The following is a 16,952-nucleotide window of genomic DNA, read 5'->3' on the forward strand; positions in this document are numbered from 1 at the left end:
AGGGTTGTGTTTCCTCTTTAATGAGGGGAGCTGCAGATTCGGTGCTAAGTGCAAGTTTAAGCATGAATGCACGGGGTGTGGGGGGGCCCATGGAGTTAGTCGGTGCTTTAAGGGGGGTAGACAGAGGGGCGGTGATGGCGCTGGAAAAGGGGCGGACGCCGGTGCGGGTGGAAGAGATGCAGGGGTTCCTAGATAGGTACCCGGATCGGGCGGCGGCCAGGTTGTTGGGGGATGGTTTTAGGTTTGGTTTCCGCATTCCTTCGGTGGTAACGGCGGGGCCTAGGGTTCATAAGAATCTTAGGTCTGCGCTTGATCATGCTGCGGTGGTGACGGAAAAGTTGAGGAAGGAGGTGGAGTTAGGGCGAATGGCGGGTCCTTTTAGGGCGCCGCCGATTCTGGACCTTATGGTGTCTCCGCTCGGGGTGGTGCCGAAAAAAGAGCCGAACAAGTTTCGGCTCATCCATCATTTGTCTTACCCAAAGGGGGCGTCGGTCAATGATGGTATAGATCCCGAACTTTGTTCGGTGGTGTATACGTCATTTGATGCGGCTGTGCGCTGGGTGCGACGGTGTGGGCGGGGTACGTTGTTGGCGAAGGTTGATGTTGAGGCGGCGTTTCGGCTGCTTCCGGTTCATGTGGAGAGCATGGGTTTGTTGGGTTGTTGTTGGGAGGGGGAGTATTTTGTGGATCGGTGTTTGCCGATGGGGTGTTCTCTCTCGTGTGCGTACTTCGAGACGTTTAGCTCTTTTTTGGTGTGGGTTGTGCGGGAGGTTTCGGGTTGTTCTTCAGTTATTCATTACTTAGATGATTTTTTGTGTCTGGGGCCGGCGGATTCTCGGGTGTGTTCGTTGTTGTTGCACACAGTGCAGTCTGTGTTTGCCCGTTTTGGGGTGCCGTTGGCGGGGGAAAAGACAGTGGGTCCGGTGACGGAATTATGCTTCCTGGGGATTGTGATAGACACGGTGGGGATGGAGTGTCGGCTTCCGGAGGACAAGTTGCGGGATTTACGGCAGGAAATTGCTAGGGCCATTGGGCGGGATAAGATTAGGTTGAGGGATTGGGGAAGCTTAACTTTGCATGTCAGATTATGCCAATGGGTAGGATTTTTTGTCGGAGGTTGGCTGCTGCTACGGCTGGGGTGTCTGCGCCTTATCATTTTGTTAGGTTGCGGAAGGAGTTAAAAGGGGATTTGAGGGTTTGGGCGGAGTTTTTGGGACAGTATAATGGGAGGACATTGGTGATGGGGGAAGTTTGTGATTCCGCGGATTTTGAGTTATATACGGATGCGGCCGGGGGTGCTGGTTTTGGCGCGTATTGTCAGGGGCAATGGTGTGCGGGCGGGTGGCCGGAGTCTTGGGTGGTGCGGGGTTGGGTGAAGAATGTTGCTTTGTTGGAGTTGTTTCCCATTGTCGTGGCGGTTGTGTTGTGGGGGGGACAGTTTGAGAATAGGAAGGTGCGTTTTCATTGCGATAACTTGGGGGTAGTTCAGGCTATCAACAGTTTGTCGGCATCTTCTCCTCCAGTGGTGCGGCTCTTACAGTTTTTGGTATTGCGGTGCTTGTCATTGAATGTGTGGTTGGTGGCGGAGCATGTCGCGGGTGTGTCTAATTCTGTGGCGGATTCTCTTTCTCGTTCACAGTGGGAGCGGTTCCGGCTTCTAGCGCCAGAAGCGGAGTTGGAGGGTCTGGAGTGTCCGTCATGGCTGTGGGGGATCTTGGAGGAGAGGTGATGGGGTTGCTTAGGGATTCACTGAGCCCGTGTACGTGGAGGGAGTATGGTAAGGCGTGGGGCGTCTGGGAGGAGTGGATCGGGGGCTGGGGAGTCGGGGAGGAGGATGGGTGTGTTAAGATGGTGATGTTGTTGGGGCATTTGAAAAGTGAGGGTTGGTCGGTGTCTAAGGTGAGTCGTTTTGTTGCAGGGGTGGCGTTCGGTTTCAAGATGCGGGGATTGGTGGATTTGACGAAGGGGTTCTTAGTGCGACAGGTGTTGAGAGGTTGGCGTAGGGGGGCGGGTAAAGTGGCTGATTGGCGGAGGCCGGTGTCTTTTGAGTTGCTGATGCGGTTGGGCGAGGAGCTGAGCGCGGTCTGTAGTTCTGGGTGGGAGTTGAGGTTGTTTAGGGCGGCGTTTGCGTTAGCGTTTTTTGGGGCGTTCAGGTTGGGGGAATTGGTGTGTGGTAGTGTCAACCGAGCGGGGGGGTTGGCGAGCGAGGATGTGGAGTGGGGTGGGGACCGGGTTGTGGTTCGGATTCGTAGGTCGAAGACTGATCAGGAAGGCAGAGGGCAGCGGTTTACGTTGTTTCCTGTTCCAGGGTGCGGCATGTGCCCGGTCAGGTGTGTGGGGGATTATCGAGTGGGTGTGGTGCGGGATTCATTGCCGTTTTTCCGGCATGCGGATGGTTCCTTTTTGTCCAGGTTTCAGTTCGTTGCTGTTTTTCGGAAATGTTTGAGGGCATTGGGGGTTCGGGAGACAGAGTATTCCGGGCACTCATTTCGGATCGGCGCTGCGACTGAGGCGGCCAGGTTGGGGGTCAGTGATGAGGTTATTATGAGGATTGGGCGTTGGGAGTCGGTGCGATTTCGGTCTTATGTTAGGCTGGGTTTTTTGTAGTAGGGGCACAGTGATATGGGTTGGTGTTAATTGTGTTTTTGTTTGTTTGCAGGTTTGCCGGCGGCTTTGGTGTGGATTTTAGGTCATTCCTACGTCTTTTGGAGGGCGCTCCGGGCGGATGTGAGGCCGAATGGTCGGCAGCTGGGGTTGAGTGCTGAGGTGGCTACGGTGAGGTGGTTGGGGGTTAGAGGGATGCTTTGGGGGGGGGGGGGTGTTGCGGGAGGTGCAGAGGTTTGCTCGGTTGGATAGGGCCCCGGATGTGTTGGTGCTTCATGTTGGGGGAAATGACTTGGGGAGGCGCCCTTTTCGGGAATTGATACGGGATGTTAAATTTGACTTGTTGAGGATCTGGGCGTTGTTCCCCGGGGTGGTTACGGTTTGGTCGGACATCGTGCCACGTAAGTCGTGGAGGGAGGCACGGTCTGTGGAGAGCATTAATAAGGCCCGGATTAAGGTGAATAGGGCGGTAGGGCCGATTTATGGCAAGGAATGGGGCTGTGGCGGTGCGGCATGAGGAGTTGGAGAAGGGTGTTGGTGCATTTTGGAGGATGGATGGGGTGCATTTGAACGCGGTGGGGACGGATTTGTGGTCGTTGGGGATTCAGAATGGAGTGGAAATAGCGTTACAGATGTGGAGGGACGCGCAGGTTTGAGGAAGTCAATCTGCGCGTTCTTGGAGGCGGGGGAGGTCCTTGAAGTGGAAAAAGATGGTGGTATCTGAGGATGGGAGGGCCCCGCGGGAGGGGCTGGACTCTCATGGAGGAGCTGGGATTAACGAACTAGGCGTCCATCAGTTGCTGCCTCCGAGCTGGGTTCAACGGCTGGGGGCAAGATGGAGTCGCAGGGTTTTTCCCGGTGTTTATGAGGCTATTGGGGCTTCTAGGACCTCCCTCGTCATGGGTTAAGTTATGTTAATTTATGTTAATTATGTTATGTATTTATTTAATAAACGGCTGCTGTGGCCGATTAAATCCAAGCAGTAGCGTTGTGTGGTTATTTATGGGAGGGGAGAAAAGAAGCAGGTAGTAAGAATTGAAGGAACCGAACGAGTAGCCAATTCCCTCTTCATGCAAAGCACGAGCTGCAGTGGAGTAAACACCTCAAAAACCACGAAATATCTCAGGCTCCTCCTGCTTCCTCTTCTGCTGCAGTCTCGGCCTCTTCCTCCCCCTCTGGAGTGACAGTGGCACCTGCGACCCCGCAAACAGGATGTGGCCACAACGCCACCACCTCCATCATCATAATCAAGCATCTCCACACTGTCCCATGGAAGCGTTCAGCTGTCTATCTCCCAAACACTGGAGAGAAAGAGGAAGTACCCCCCTACCCACCTGGGATCCCTGACCCCGAATGCCTGCATTTCAAAATTCCTGGCCTTTGAAATGCTGTCATTCCGTCTAGTAGAGATGGAGACTTTTAAAAGCCTTTTGGAGGTGGCTATCCCACATTACGTGATTCCCAGCCATCACTACTTTTCCAGGGGAGCCATCCCTGCCCTGCACAACCAAGTGTCGGACAAAATTAGGTGTGCACTGCGCAACGCCATCTGTGTCAAGGTCCACATAACCACCGATACGTGGATCAGTAAGCACAGGCAGGGACGTTATATCTCCCTAACGGCACACTGGTTAAATGCAGTGGCGGCTGGGCCTGAGGCGAATAGCAGTTTGGTGCATGTCCTTCCGCCACCGAGGATTGCAGGACGTTTCTCTTTGCCTCCTTCTCCTATTCCACTTCCTCCTCTACTGCCTCCTCATCCGGTCATCATAACACCTTCACTATCAACTTCAGCAGAGCCAGGGGGAAACGACAGCAGGCAGTTTTAAAACTAATCTGTTTGGGGGGAAAAAAAACACACCGCGCAGGAGCTGTGGATGGGCCTTGACACAACAGACCAATGAGTGGTTGGTGCCACTGAGCCTCAAGCCCGGCCTGGTGGTGTGCAATAACGGGGGGGGGGGGGGAATCTCATAGCAGCTCTGGGCCTAGCCGGTTTGACGCACATACCTTGCCTGGTGTATGTGCTGAATTTGGTGCTGCAGAGGTTCCTGAAAAATTACCCCGATATGTCAGAGCTGCTGCAGAAAGTGCAGGCTGTCTGTGGACGCTTTTGGCGTTCTCACCCTGTCGCTTCTCGCCTGTCTGCACTGCAGAGTAACTTCGGCCTTTCCACTCACGACCTCATATGCGACGTACCCACAAGGTGGAACTCCACCTTGCACATGCAGGAGAGACTGTGCGAGCATCAGCAGGCGATAGTGGTGTTTCAGCTGAAGCACGCACGGGTTAGTCGCTCTGCGGAACCGCACCACTTCACCACCAATGAGTGGGCCTCCATGCGAGACCTGTGTGCCCTGTTGCGCTGTTTCGAGTACTCCACCAACATGGCCAGTGGCGATGACGCCATTATCAGCGTTACAATACCACTTCTATGTCTCCTTGAGAAAACACTTAGGGCGATGATGGAAGAGGAGGTGGCCCAGGAGGAGGAGGAGGAGGAGGAGGAGGAAGAGGGGTCATTTTTAGCACTTTCAGGCCAGTCTCTTCGAAGTGACTCAGAGGGAGTTTTATTTCAACAGCAGAGGCCAGGTACAAATGTGGCCAGCCAGGGCCCACTACTGGAGGACGAGGAGGACGAGGATGAGGAGGAGATGGAGCACGCACGGGTGAGTCGCTTTGCGGAACAGCACCACTTAACCACCAATGAGTGGGTTTCCATGTGAGACCTGTGTGCCTTGTTGCATTATTTCGAGTACTCCACTAACATGGCCAGTGCCGATTACGCCGTTCTCAGAGTTACTATCCCACTTTTATGCCTGCATGAAAAAACGCTGCTGGCGATGATGGAAGAGGATGTGACACAGGAGGAGGAGGAAGAGGGATAATTTCGTAGGGTTTCTGGCCAGTCATTCACAAGTGGCTGCTAGGGTGGGTTCCTGCACCCACAAACGCCAGGTACACAATTGTCCAGCCAGTGCACAGTTCTAGAGGATGACGAGGTGGAAGATGAGGAGATGGAGGAACCTTGTTCACAGCAGGGTGGCACCCAGACCAGCTCATGGCAATCACTGGTGCATGGCTAGGGGGATACAGAGGACACAGACGATACACCTCCCACAGAGGACAGCTTTATGTTGCCTCTGGGCAGCCTGGCACACATGAGCGATTACATGCTGCAGTGTCTCCGCAACGACTGCCGAGTTGCCCACATTCTAACTTGTGCTGATTACTGGGTGGCCACGCTACTGGATCCCCGTTACAAGGACAACGTACCGTCCTTAATTCTTTCACTAGAGCATGATCGTAAGATGCGCGATTACAAGCGCACGCTGGTAGATGGGCTGCTGATGCCATTCCCACCTGACAGCGGGGGCTCAGTGGAAGCACAAGGCGAAGGAAGAGGAAGAGGTCGGCCAATGCAGCTAGGGCACCACCAGCGCTTTAGAAGGCAAAGGTTAGCATGGCCGAAATGCGGATCAGCTTTGTGAGCACGCCACAAAAACCAGCACCACCAGCTGATATGGAACGTCTTAGCAGGAGGCAGCATTTTACCAACATGGTGGAGCAGTATGTGTGCACACGCCTACACGTACTGAATGATGGGTCTGCCCCCTTCAACTTCTGGGTCTCCAAATTGGGCACATGGCCTGAGCTTGCCCTTTACGCCTTGGAGGTTGGAGGTGCTGGCCTGCCCTGCAGCCAGTGTATTATCACGTTCATTAAAATGAATCAGGCATGGATTCCACAGGACTTGTCCGTACCTTGTGCAGAATAGACATGTATACCGGCCGCCACCATCACCAACAAGTGGGCCTCCATGCAGGAGGTGAGTGCCGTGTTGCACTGTTTTCAGTATTCCACCAACATGGCCAGGGCCGATGACGTCCTCAGCGTTAGGCCGAATGCACACGGCCGTTGTTCACGGCCGTGAGCAGTCCGTGGAACCGCGGCCTGGATTCCTGCTGAGTGCAGGAGCACACGGCGTCATTGGTTGTTATGACGCCGTGCGCTCCCTGCTGCCGCCACAGTACAGTAATACACTGGTATGATCTATACCAGTGTATTACTCTACTGTGGCGGCAGCAGGGAGCGCACGGCGTCATAGTAACCAATGACGCCGTGCACTCCTGCACTCAGCAGGAATACAGGCCGCGGTTCCACGGACCGCTCACGGCCGTGAACAACGGCCGTGTGCATTCGGCCTTACTATACCACTTGTATGTCTCCTTAAAAAAACACTTAGAGTGATGATGGAAGAGGATGTGGCACAGGAGGAGGAAGAGGGATTATTTCCCAAGGTTACCAGTCCAGTCATTTACAAGTGGCTCGGAGGGTGGGGTACTGCACCAAAATAGGCCAGGAACACAACTATCCAGCCAGGGCACAGTTCTGGAGCATGAGGATGATGAAGAGGAGGAACTTTGTTCACAGCAGGGTGCCGCCCAAAGCATCTCATGGGCATCAGAGGACACAGACAATGCATCTCCCACAGAGGACAGCTTGTTGTTGCCTCTGGGCAGCCTGGCACATGAGTGACTACATGCTGCAGTACCTGCGCAAAGACCTCCGAGTTGCCCACATTCTAACCAATGCTAATTACCGGGTGGCCACCCTGCTGGATCCCCGCTACAAGGACAGCGTGCCATCCTTAATTCTGTCACTGGAACGTGATTGGAAGATGTGCGAGTACAAACGTACGCTGGTAGACGCGCTGCTGATTGTGTAAGACCGTATTTAAAGGGGACCTGTCATCACGAAATGTAGTACAATCTGCACGCAGCATGCTACAGAGCAGGATGAGCTGAACAGATTGATATATAATTCTGTGTTTGACATCTTTATTCATGTAATTCTTGAATCCACTATCTGAAAAGCTAAATTTGAGATCTAGGTGACAATACTACGCCGAGAAAAAGATTTGAGCATAATCTCAAAATATCGTATACAAAACATTAATAGAACATTAACAAAACCAAAAAACTGAAAATAATTTCAATAATGTCTTCCCAACATCCACCGTATACCATATAGATGGCACTATTTGGAAGACGTTCCCAATGTGCCACACATATAAAGGTAATCTATACACGCTGTGCAGCAATTGAAATTGAGGTAACACTGATCCCACCGTTTAGTCTGTTTGATGCCTTGGTCAATAGGAATCACGGCATTAAATGGTTTTCAGAGAGGGGGCTCACCTTGTCAACCAATCCAGACCTAGTGATTAGCAGGTATGTGGAACACCACCACCGCTGCCACTGTGGCAGGCAGTGATTGGCTGTAGGTGTCATCTGCCATGTACTGGCAAGTCCCAAATATAGTTTGGAATCAAGCAGCGGCTGGATGGAATGAACCAGCCCTGGTCCGGAAACATCCGTTTAAACAGACATACCTGGGGACGACTAGTCCTCTTAAACTACATTACAAATAAATAGGCTTGTAATAATCCACTCAATAACATATCTTACTTTTGCTTTCATGTAGGATAGAATCATATTACAGATGTCGTTGGAGGCAGGAATCATATATTTTTGATACACAGAAGAGAATGTCGTCTTCTGAAACACTTCGACTGCCATGGTGATATGCGCTTTGGCTGTTGCAGTTGTAACGTAAAAACCTGTCAAATAAAAACAGTAATTTTTGCCACAATATTTAACATTCAATGGTATTCCTTATAAACATCACCAATGTACATTGAAAGGCTCAAATTCAATAAAATGTCTGCACCTAGAATGTGTCTAAAAAGTGGCACAACTAGGATTTACATACTCTTTTCTGACTTGTCCAAAAAGAGATTGGCCTGTCACACACATGAGACAGTTAGATGCCTGGACGCCATGCAGAACGGATGCATGGTGTTCAGAGACAGAGCTGCTCAGACATGAGACAGGCAGATGCGTGGACCCGATGTAGAATGGATGCGTGGCGGTCATAGACAGAGATGCTCAGACATGATGCAGTCAGATGCTTGGACCCCACGTGGAACAGCTGCATGGCGGTCATTGACAGAGCTGCACAGACATGACACCTAAACCGATGCAGAATGGATGCATGGCATTCCCAGTCAGACAAGGCTAAAGAAACTGTGACAACTAGAGGTGAGCGAATCGAAGTTGACGAAGTGGAATTAGATCCGAATTTCAGGAAAAATTCGATTTGCACTGAATCAAAATTTCCTCACGCTTCATTGTAACGAATCACATTTTTTTCTAAAATGGCTGCTGCACGTGTAAGGACATGGAGCAAGGAACTCTGGGAACACGGGATCACCCATAATGCCATGCATGCAGCCAATCAGCAGCCAGCCCTGTGATATCACAGCCCTATAAATAGCCTCAGTCATGTTGGATTCTGTCATTTTCCGGTGTACTTAGTGCAAGGAGAGACATCAGGCGCTAGGGACAGTGTTAGAAACGACTTCATTGTGCTAAAAAAAAAGGATTTACAAGTTCAGTGATAGATTATTCAATGTGTAGGGAAAGTATAGGTAGGAATCATTCCACAGCATTTATGTAGAACAGGGTTCAGTACGGGAGGTGACAACCTGGGTAATAGGAACAATCCTATTACACCTTGCTGCACTGACTGGGGATTCAAATTGCCATTATACAGCTCTGTAATTCCAGCAAACCGTTCTTATTATTGGGGTGCAAGTGCTGTTTGATACAGCCATTAACAGGGTTTCTTACAAATAAATATTTCAGTTTGGCATTCAGTGGTGCAGTTATATGTTCTAAAGCCCTTTTGGTTGTGTATTAGTGGCAAAATAAAAATATATTTGACGTTCAGCGGTGCAGCTATATGTTCTAAAGCCTTTTTTTGAGCATATTAATGGCACAAAAAAAGTATTTGCCGTTGTGTGATGAAGCGAGAAAATTACAGCCCTTTTTGTTGTGTATTAGTGGAAGAAGAAAAAATGGACTTATTAGCTGTTGTGTGGTGAAGTGAGAAAATTACAGACTTTTTTGGGGGTGTTTTTAATTTCCTTTTTATTTATTTATCTGATCTAACAGTATGTCAGACAAAGAAGTGCCAGGCCCTGCACAGGTAAGAGGCAGAGGCCTAAATGTTTCTGGCGCAGGCACAGGTCGCAGCAGAGTAAGAGGGCATGGCAGCGGGAGTCGCAGCGAGAGGCCTGACCTCCCAGAGTCATCTAGCAGTCGTGTATTGACCAGCAACCCAGCGGTTCTTGAATGGTTGACTCCGTAATTTCTGTTTTGGATCCACTCCTGTTTTTGGGGGGCATTTGCAATACCGATGGATTACTGACCAATAGTGATGGATGAACATTGGCCGGAACGATTCGCGAATGAGCCCCATTCACTTTATTGGCAAGCGAAAATAAAAAACATTCAGGTCATATTTGCAGCCACCAAATGCTTAGAAGAAGTGCACAAATCGTCCCACAACATGGACAGTGACATACCAGAGGGGAAACAATAGCAAAAATTCCACCGAAAAAATACGTATTTTAATCAGGGGCCATTTTTATGCATCATAAAGGGAAACTCTCAAAAATGTGCCCTGCTGGAGCCTAGAAAAATTTCATTTTAGGCCACGGGAGTACGGTCCTTAAAAATAAGGCATTCACCTGACATAGAAGAAATTGTGATTACGTGGCTCGAGGTACATTATGCGGTCAATGGATAAAAATTTTAGTGTAGACCACTGGAGTACTGGCCCCAAACATTAGGCATTCACCGAACAGAAAAGAACAAGTAATCATGTGGCAGGAGGTATATTATACGGTCATTGGATATCAATTTTACTGCAGACTAGTACAAATAGATTTCAAATACATATGTTTAAAAGAACAAAAAAAAATCTAAAATTGGATTAAAAACATGGCTAACAAAATCCCCCCTCTTGAAAAGAAAAAACATGTCCGCCATTTTGTGTTTGTACTGGGAGTTTAGGTATGTCTAAGTACGTTACCACCCAGTACTGGTCCTTGCCCTTTATGCTTTTTATACGGGGGTCCCTCTTCAAACACTGGAGCACGAAGGCCCACATTTGCACCAAATTGGAAGCTCATCGCCCAGGAGAATGTCGTCCTCGGTCTCCTCCCCCCATCCATGGACAACACCAGAGATCCGTAAAAAGTTTTAAAGCCTGCTCTTCTTGCTCCTCCTCCCCCCTCCCCCCAGCACCATCCTCCTCGGACTCCTCTTCAGACTCCTGCTGACTTGTCTCAGATGGAGTAGCCACCCTGGGAATTCATTCAGCATTGCGACTTCCTCATCCTCCTTTTCCTGCTCCTCGATGGCTTGATCAATGACAACCCAATGCACACTCCAGAAATAAGGCATAATGTACGTGGTCACTGATGGCGCCCTGGATGCGACTAACCAGTTTGGTGATCTCATCAAATGGCCGCAGAAGTCTGCATGCATCGCGCATGAGCAGCCACTGTCGCAGTGAAAAAAATAAAAATAACACACACAAGCTCCCCAGAACCTGTCCTACCACAGGGTTCATACAGGTAGTCGTTTAAGGCACATTTCTGCTGGAGAAGCCTATCAAGCATATACAAGGTGGCGTTCCAGTGCGTCGGGCAGTCACAAATTAGACGTCTGATGGGCAAGTGGTGTCGCCGCTGAACATCAGTAAGGCGAGCCATGGCCGTGTAAGATCTTCTAAAATGATTTTCCTGGCCTGCCGCAAGATGTCCTGGACCCCGGGGTATTTGGCAACGAATTTCTGCATGACTAAGTTCAGGACGTGTGCCATGCACGGCACGTGTGTCATTTTGCCCTGTTTCAGCGCAATCAGCAGATTGGCACCATTGTTGCACACCACTTTACCAACTGTCGAATTGAGCGGGGTTAGCCACTGATCAGCCTGTGACTGCAAAGCTGAAAGGAGTGCAGGACCGGTGTTGCTCTTGGCTCCCAGGCACAACAGCTTCAGCACAGCAAGTCAACGTCTCAGGTGAGTGTTGGGCTTACCGCGACTTATGCGTTGACAGCACAGGCTGCAGATGACAACACTATCAACAGCTGACACGTAAAAAAAAAAGCCCACACTGCGGAGCCATGTGCCGGCGTCATGGGAGTGTAAGATGTGACTGTGCATGGTGGATGGCTCGCTCCAGATACATTTGTAGTCTGCTTTTTGCCTCCTAGTTATCTGCTGCTCCGTCTCTCCCTCTGAACTCCTTCTCTCTTGTGGGCACCAACATGACGTCCTTCAACACGTCCTCATCGTCACCTTCACCACCACCAGGGCCGTCTTTAATAATGATTGGACCCTGGGCAAGAATTTACTTGGGCCCCCTGGATCCCGCCCCGCACTTTGCTGTACTTGCTATAAAGCAGCACTTACCTGTCACGTCCAGGGCCTCCATGTAAAGTCTCCTCTCTGTCATAATCTTCTCTGTAGATCTTCTCCACTCGGTCTGGACAACTTCTCTCAGCCTCCTCGTCTCTGCAGAGTGTGACACACAGACATCTTAGCTTCCTCACATTCTATCATTATCCCCCAACTGGAGTCCCCACAGTGTTATCCTGCTGCTTGCTGTGCCCCCCCCCAGCCGTGTAGCTATAGGGGGTGCAGAGGTAGCAGTCTCTACCGGGCCAGGAGCATGAAGGGGCCCAAAGACACTTGTGCCGCATAAGAAGACACACAAAGGACTGAGGGAAGGGGGGCCCAAGCTGAACTCTTGCACCGGAGCCCATGAACCTTTAGTTACACCCCTGCCCCCCCAATACCCCCAAATACTATCCTAAAGAAACATTACTGCCCCCCATAGTAATAGTGCTCTTCATATTCCCACCAATAGTAATTCCCTTCTAGAATGCCCTGATTAGTAACACTGCCCCAACCGTGATAATGCTCCTCAACAATGCCCCCATTATTAGAAGAGCCCTCCCATATTAATAATACCCTCACAGAGTCCCCAGTAGAAATAAGGCCCCTATTGTTCCCCCAGTGGTAATAAAGCTCCCTACAGACCCCTCAGTAGTAATAAGGCCCCCGTAGTGCGCTTAGTAGAAAAAAGGTGGATCTATAAGACCCTCCTATAGAGCCCCCAGTAGTAATAAGACCGCCTATAATGTCCCCTCGATCTGCAGTGCCCTCTGTAGTTATACTCCTCCCTCCACCATACAGTCCCATGTAAATAACATCACCTCCTCCCCAGCCGCCTCCAACGCACAATCCAATGTAAACATCACCCCCTAAGGCTACTTTCACGCTTGCGTTCATGTGGATTTGTCCTGTACTTGTAACGGACGGATCCGCACTGATAATACAAACAATGCATCCGTTCAGGACCAATACGGATCCGTCCTGACTTACATTGAAAGTCAATGGGGGACGGATCCGTTTACAATTGCACCATTTTGTGTCAATGCAAAGGGATCCGTCCCCATTTACTTACATTGTAAGTCAGGACAGATCCGTTTGGCTCCGCAAGGCCATGCAGACACAAAAACGCTGCTTGCAGCATTTTGGGGTCCGCCTCCAAAACGGAGCGGGGGGCCGTACGGAGCCGAAAGAATGCATTCTGAATGGATCCGCATCCATTCAGAATGCATTGGGGTTAAACTGGTGCATTTGGGGCTGCTTGTGAGAGCCTTGAAACGGATCTCACAAGCGGATCCCCAAACGCAAGTGTGAACTTAGCCTAAACATTAAGTTCCATGTGCATAAACATCATTCCCCCCCCCCCCCACCATCCACTTTCAACATACAGTCCCATGTAAATAACATCACTCCCTCCCCCAGCCACCTCAAGCACACAGTTCCATGTCAAGAACATCCCTCCCTTCAGCCCTAACATACATCCCAGTTAAATAACTACAACTCCCAGCATTGCTCTGCCTCTCCCTTCTCTTACCTCTCCAGTCCTCCTCATATACAGACATCAGCATTAGGCTCCTTGTCCTCTTCACTCCGGTCCAATCCTGCACTGGTCACATGATGGTGACATCATCCAGGTCATCCTATCACAGCCTGTTTTGCTGATCACATGACCTGTGATGTCACCACAGGTCCTTCACCTCTTCCCAGTGTATTAGATTCAATTGTATTGCCGTTCTGTGTACAGCAATACAGTTGTATCTAGCAGGCAGGCAGGACATTCGGGGCCTGGGACAATGGGACAAAACATCTGGGGCCCAGGCCCTGAATGTTTTAATCTAGCGATGCCCCTGGACTAGTCAATGGGAGTCGGGAAACGGAGCTCCCTTGGGCCCCCAGGAGCAACTGGGCCCAGGGCAGCTGCCCCTTTTGCCCTGCGGCAAAGACGGCCGTGACCACCACTGACATTAGAGATCTCGAAGTAGGTAGCCACAGCGGGGACCACCCTCCTTGGGCTGATCTTTGTACTGTCGTCAGACTGCTGGGTGGCGGCCGTTGTTACCTCCTCTTTCTCATCCGATGCAAGAATGGCTGAGCATCGGTAAGGTCTGGGAATGGATGGGAAAATAATTCCTCTGACTCGAGTGAAGGGGCTATGGTGGTGGAGTCTTTGGGGTGCAGACAGCAGAGAGTGAGACACTCAACCAAGTCTGCTGCGTCCTTTCACGTAATCGCACGCACCATCTGCGACTTCCCACTTAGGCTCCGGCCTTGTGCACCTGCCCGACCCCTACCACCCCTATGGAAGGGTCTGACTCTTCCTCTACCTGTCATTTTTTAAATGACCCTGTAACAAAATTCTCTCTAGAAGAGCAGTATTTGTGGAAAAAGGTATATAACACCCCTGCTTCAATCCATTTTTTTAGGGGCCAACTGGTGTATCACACCAGTTTAAATTATTTTTTCCAATACCGTTTATCACTGTGTGTAGCAGAGGGAACTCAGCAAAACCGCAAACAAATGCTGCTGTAACCAAATGCACTATGTAGAAAGTATATTATTGGTATATAACACCACGCTTCTATCAGTTTTTTTGGGGGGCAACTGGTATATCACACCAGTTATAATTATTTTTTCTAATTGCTTTTGTCACTATGTGTAGCTGCAAAACCGCTCACCACTGCTGCACAATACAAATCCAATATAATATGTAGGGCTGCAACGATTAATCGATGTAATCGATAATAATCGATAACTGGATTCGTTGCCGACGAATCCAGTCATCGAATAATCGTCCGATTCGTTGCTATGCGGGCGGGCGGTTTACTTTAAATCACTGCATCTTTATTTTACCTTACAATGACACTCCAGTAACAGGCAGAGCAGACGGCGGCGTAACGTCACTTACTCGTGTGACGCGCCTGCTCCGCCTCCTTCATTCATAAAGTGGGCGGAGCAGGTGCGTCACACGTGAGTGAGTGACGTTATGCCGTCATCCGCTCTGCCTGTTACTGGAGCATCATTGTAAGGTAAAATAAAGATGCAGTGATTAGTCTGCTGTGAGCAGCGGGGCCGGGGCTGTTATGGAGAGGGGGATCTGTGGGTGGCACTGCTATGGGGAGGGGGATCTGTGTATGGCACTGCTATGGGGAGGGGGATCTGTGCACTGTTAAGGGGAAAGGGATCTGTGCACTGTTATGCCCATAGCAGTGCACAGATCCCCCTCTCCATAACAGTGCCACCCACAGATCCCCCTCTCCATAACAGTGCCACCCACAGATCCCCCTCTCCATAACAGTGCCACCCACAGATCCCCCTCTCCATAACAGTGCCACCCACAGATCCCCCTCTCCATAACAGTGCCACCCACAGATCCCCCTCTCCATAACAGTGCCACCCACAGATCCCCCTCTCCATAACAGCGCCACCCACAGATCCCCCCATAACAGCGCCACCCACAGATCCCCCATAACAGCGCCACCCACAGATCCCCCCCATAACAGCGCCACCCACAGATCCCCCCATAACAGCGCCACCCACAGATCCCCCCCATAACAGCGCCACCCACAGGACCCCTCCATAACAGCGCCATCCACAGGACCCCTCCATAACATTGCCATCCACAGGACCCCTCCATAACAGTGCCATCCACAGGACCACTCCATAACAGTGCCATCCACAGATCCCCCATAACAGTGCCATCCACAATTTGTTTTAATATGGCATTTGAACATAATTTTTCAAGTAAAATCATATAAACCTCTTTGTTTTGTAATTTTTGTGTTTTTTTCCCCGATTAATCGATTATCAACAACTAATCGATTATTCAAAAAATCGTTAGCTGCAGCCCTAAACCTCTCCCTACACTGGCAAAAAACTGAATGTAAAATGGCGGCCAGATTGGGTTTATTTATAGGGTAGAGGGTGTGTCCATGTGCTGAAATGTCTCAATTGGCTGTTCTGTCCCACCTGATTGATGCGTCATGGGTCAAAGTTCTGCACAATGCAAAGAATATGGCGCCGGTGGACATCGCCATACGTTCGCCTGTTTGGCGAACAGCGAGCGAGCAAAGTTCGCCGCGAACTGCAAGCTATCTCAACTGACCAACTGCTAAAGGCGAATGCTCAATAGACAGGATCTGTTTCTTGAGGGTTATTGTTCTGACCGATCAGAGGAAAGGCAAAATAATCAGTGACGTCAACACAAACTTACTGGTGACACCCTCTCCACTCTGTCGGGGAGCCCTACTTGTATAACCGTTTAATACAACAGGTTCTGTAGACATCTATGTGGAATCATCTGACGACTGTGTAAGAGGAGTGCGCTTCTTCTTTATGCTAACATCGACCTGTAAGGCCTCATGCACACAGCCTTTTTAGTCCCCATCCAAGCCGCAGTTTTGGTGGCTCGGATGCGGACCCATTCACTTCAATGGGGCCGCAAAAGATGCGGACAGCGCTCAGTGTGCTGTCCGCATTCGTTGCTCCATTCCGTGGCCCGCAAAAAAAATATAACCAGTCCTATTCTTGTCCACGTTTTGCGGACAAGAATAGGCAGTTGTATTAATTGCTGTCTGTGCCGTTCCGCAAATTGTACATGAGGCCTAAGGCTGTTTATAGTTATTTGGTCAGTTTTGGCACCTTGACTACACAAATAATTAAAGTGTGCAGTGATTCTAAGAGCGACGCCTGTCATCTGGAAGTCATACGGACTCACAGTATTATTTCATAGCACAGCAGACTCCCTATGTGTGCTACTGCAAGGTACAGTGTTCTACACCACTATAAAAGCTCTCTGTAGCCAGGAAATAGCTGTCGCCGCGAATACATTTGGATCAAACCAAATTTTTTTCAAAAAATTCGCCGATCCAACAGAATCAGATTTTTGAAAAATTTGCTCATCTCTAGTGACAACAATGAATTACCTGGCGACCACACAGATCAGGGTAGAATGGCAAACACCCAGGTCAGGAGAATACACCCTGCACATAGCAAAGTTGAAGACAGTCTGCCTCAGTCATGCATGTCACAGGACTAGA

The 16,952-nt window shown here is 50.1% G+C and overlaps 1 protein-coding gene across 1 annotated transcript in view; it reads right to left on the reverse strand.

Moving 5' to 3' along the window:
* The window catches only part of LOC122945382 (putative methyltransferase DDB_G0268948), a 144,150-nt gene extending 135,927 nt beyond the window's left edge, over positions 1-8,223 (reverse strand). Inside the window, exon 1 of the mRNA XM_044304455.1 lies at positions 8,076-8,223. Coding sequence (XP_044160390.1) covers positions 8,076-8,186 — 111 coding nt within the window. The 5' untranslated portion in view covers positions 8,187-8,223. The remainder of the gene's footprint in view (positions 1-8,075) is intronic.
* Positions 8,224-16,952: the final 8,729 nt, after the last annotated feature.

Source organism: Bufo gargarizans, chromosome 8, assembly GCF_014858855.1.
Source record: "Bufo gargarizans isolate SCDJY-AF-19 chromosome 8, ASM1485885v1, whole genome shotgun sequence".
Lineage (NCBI taxonomy): Eukaryota > Metazoa > Chordata > Amphibia > Anura > Bufonidae > Bufo > Bufo gargarizans.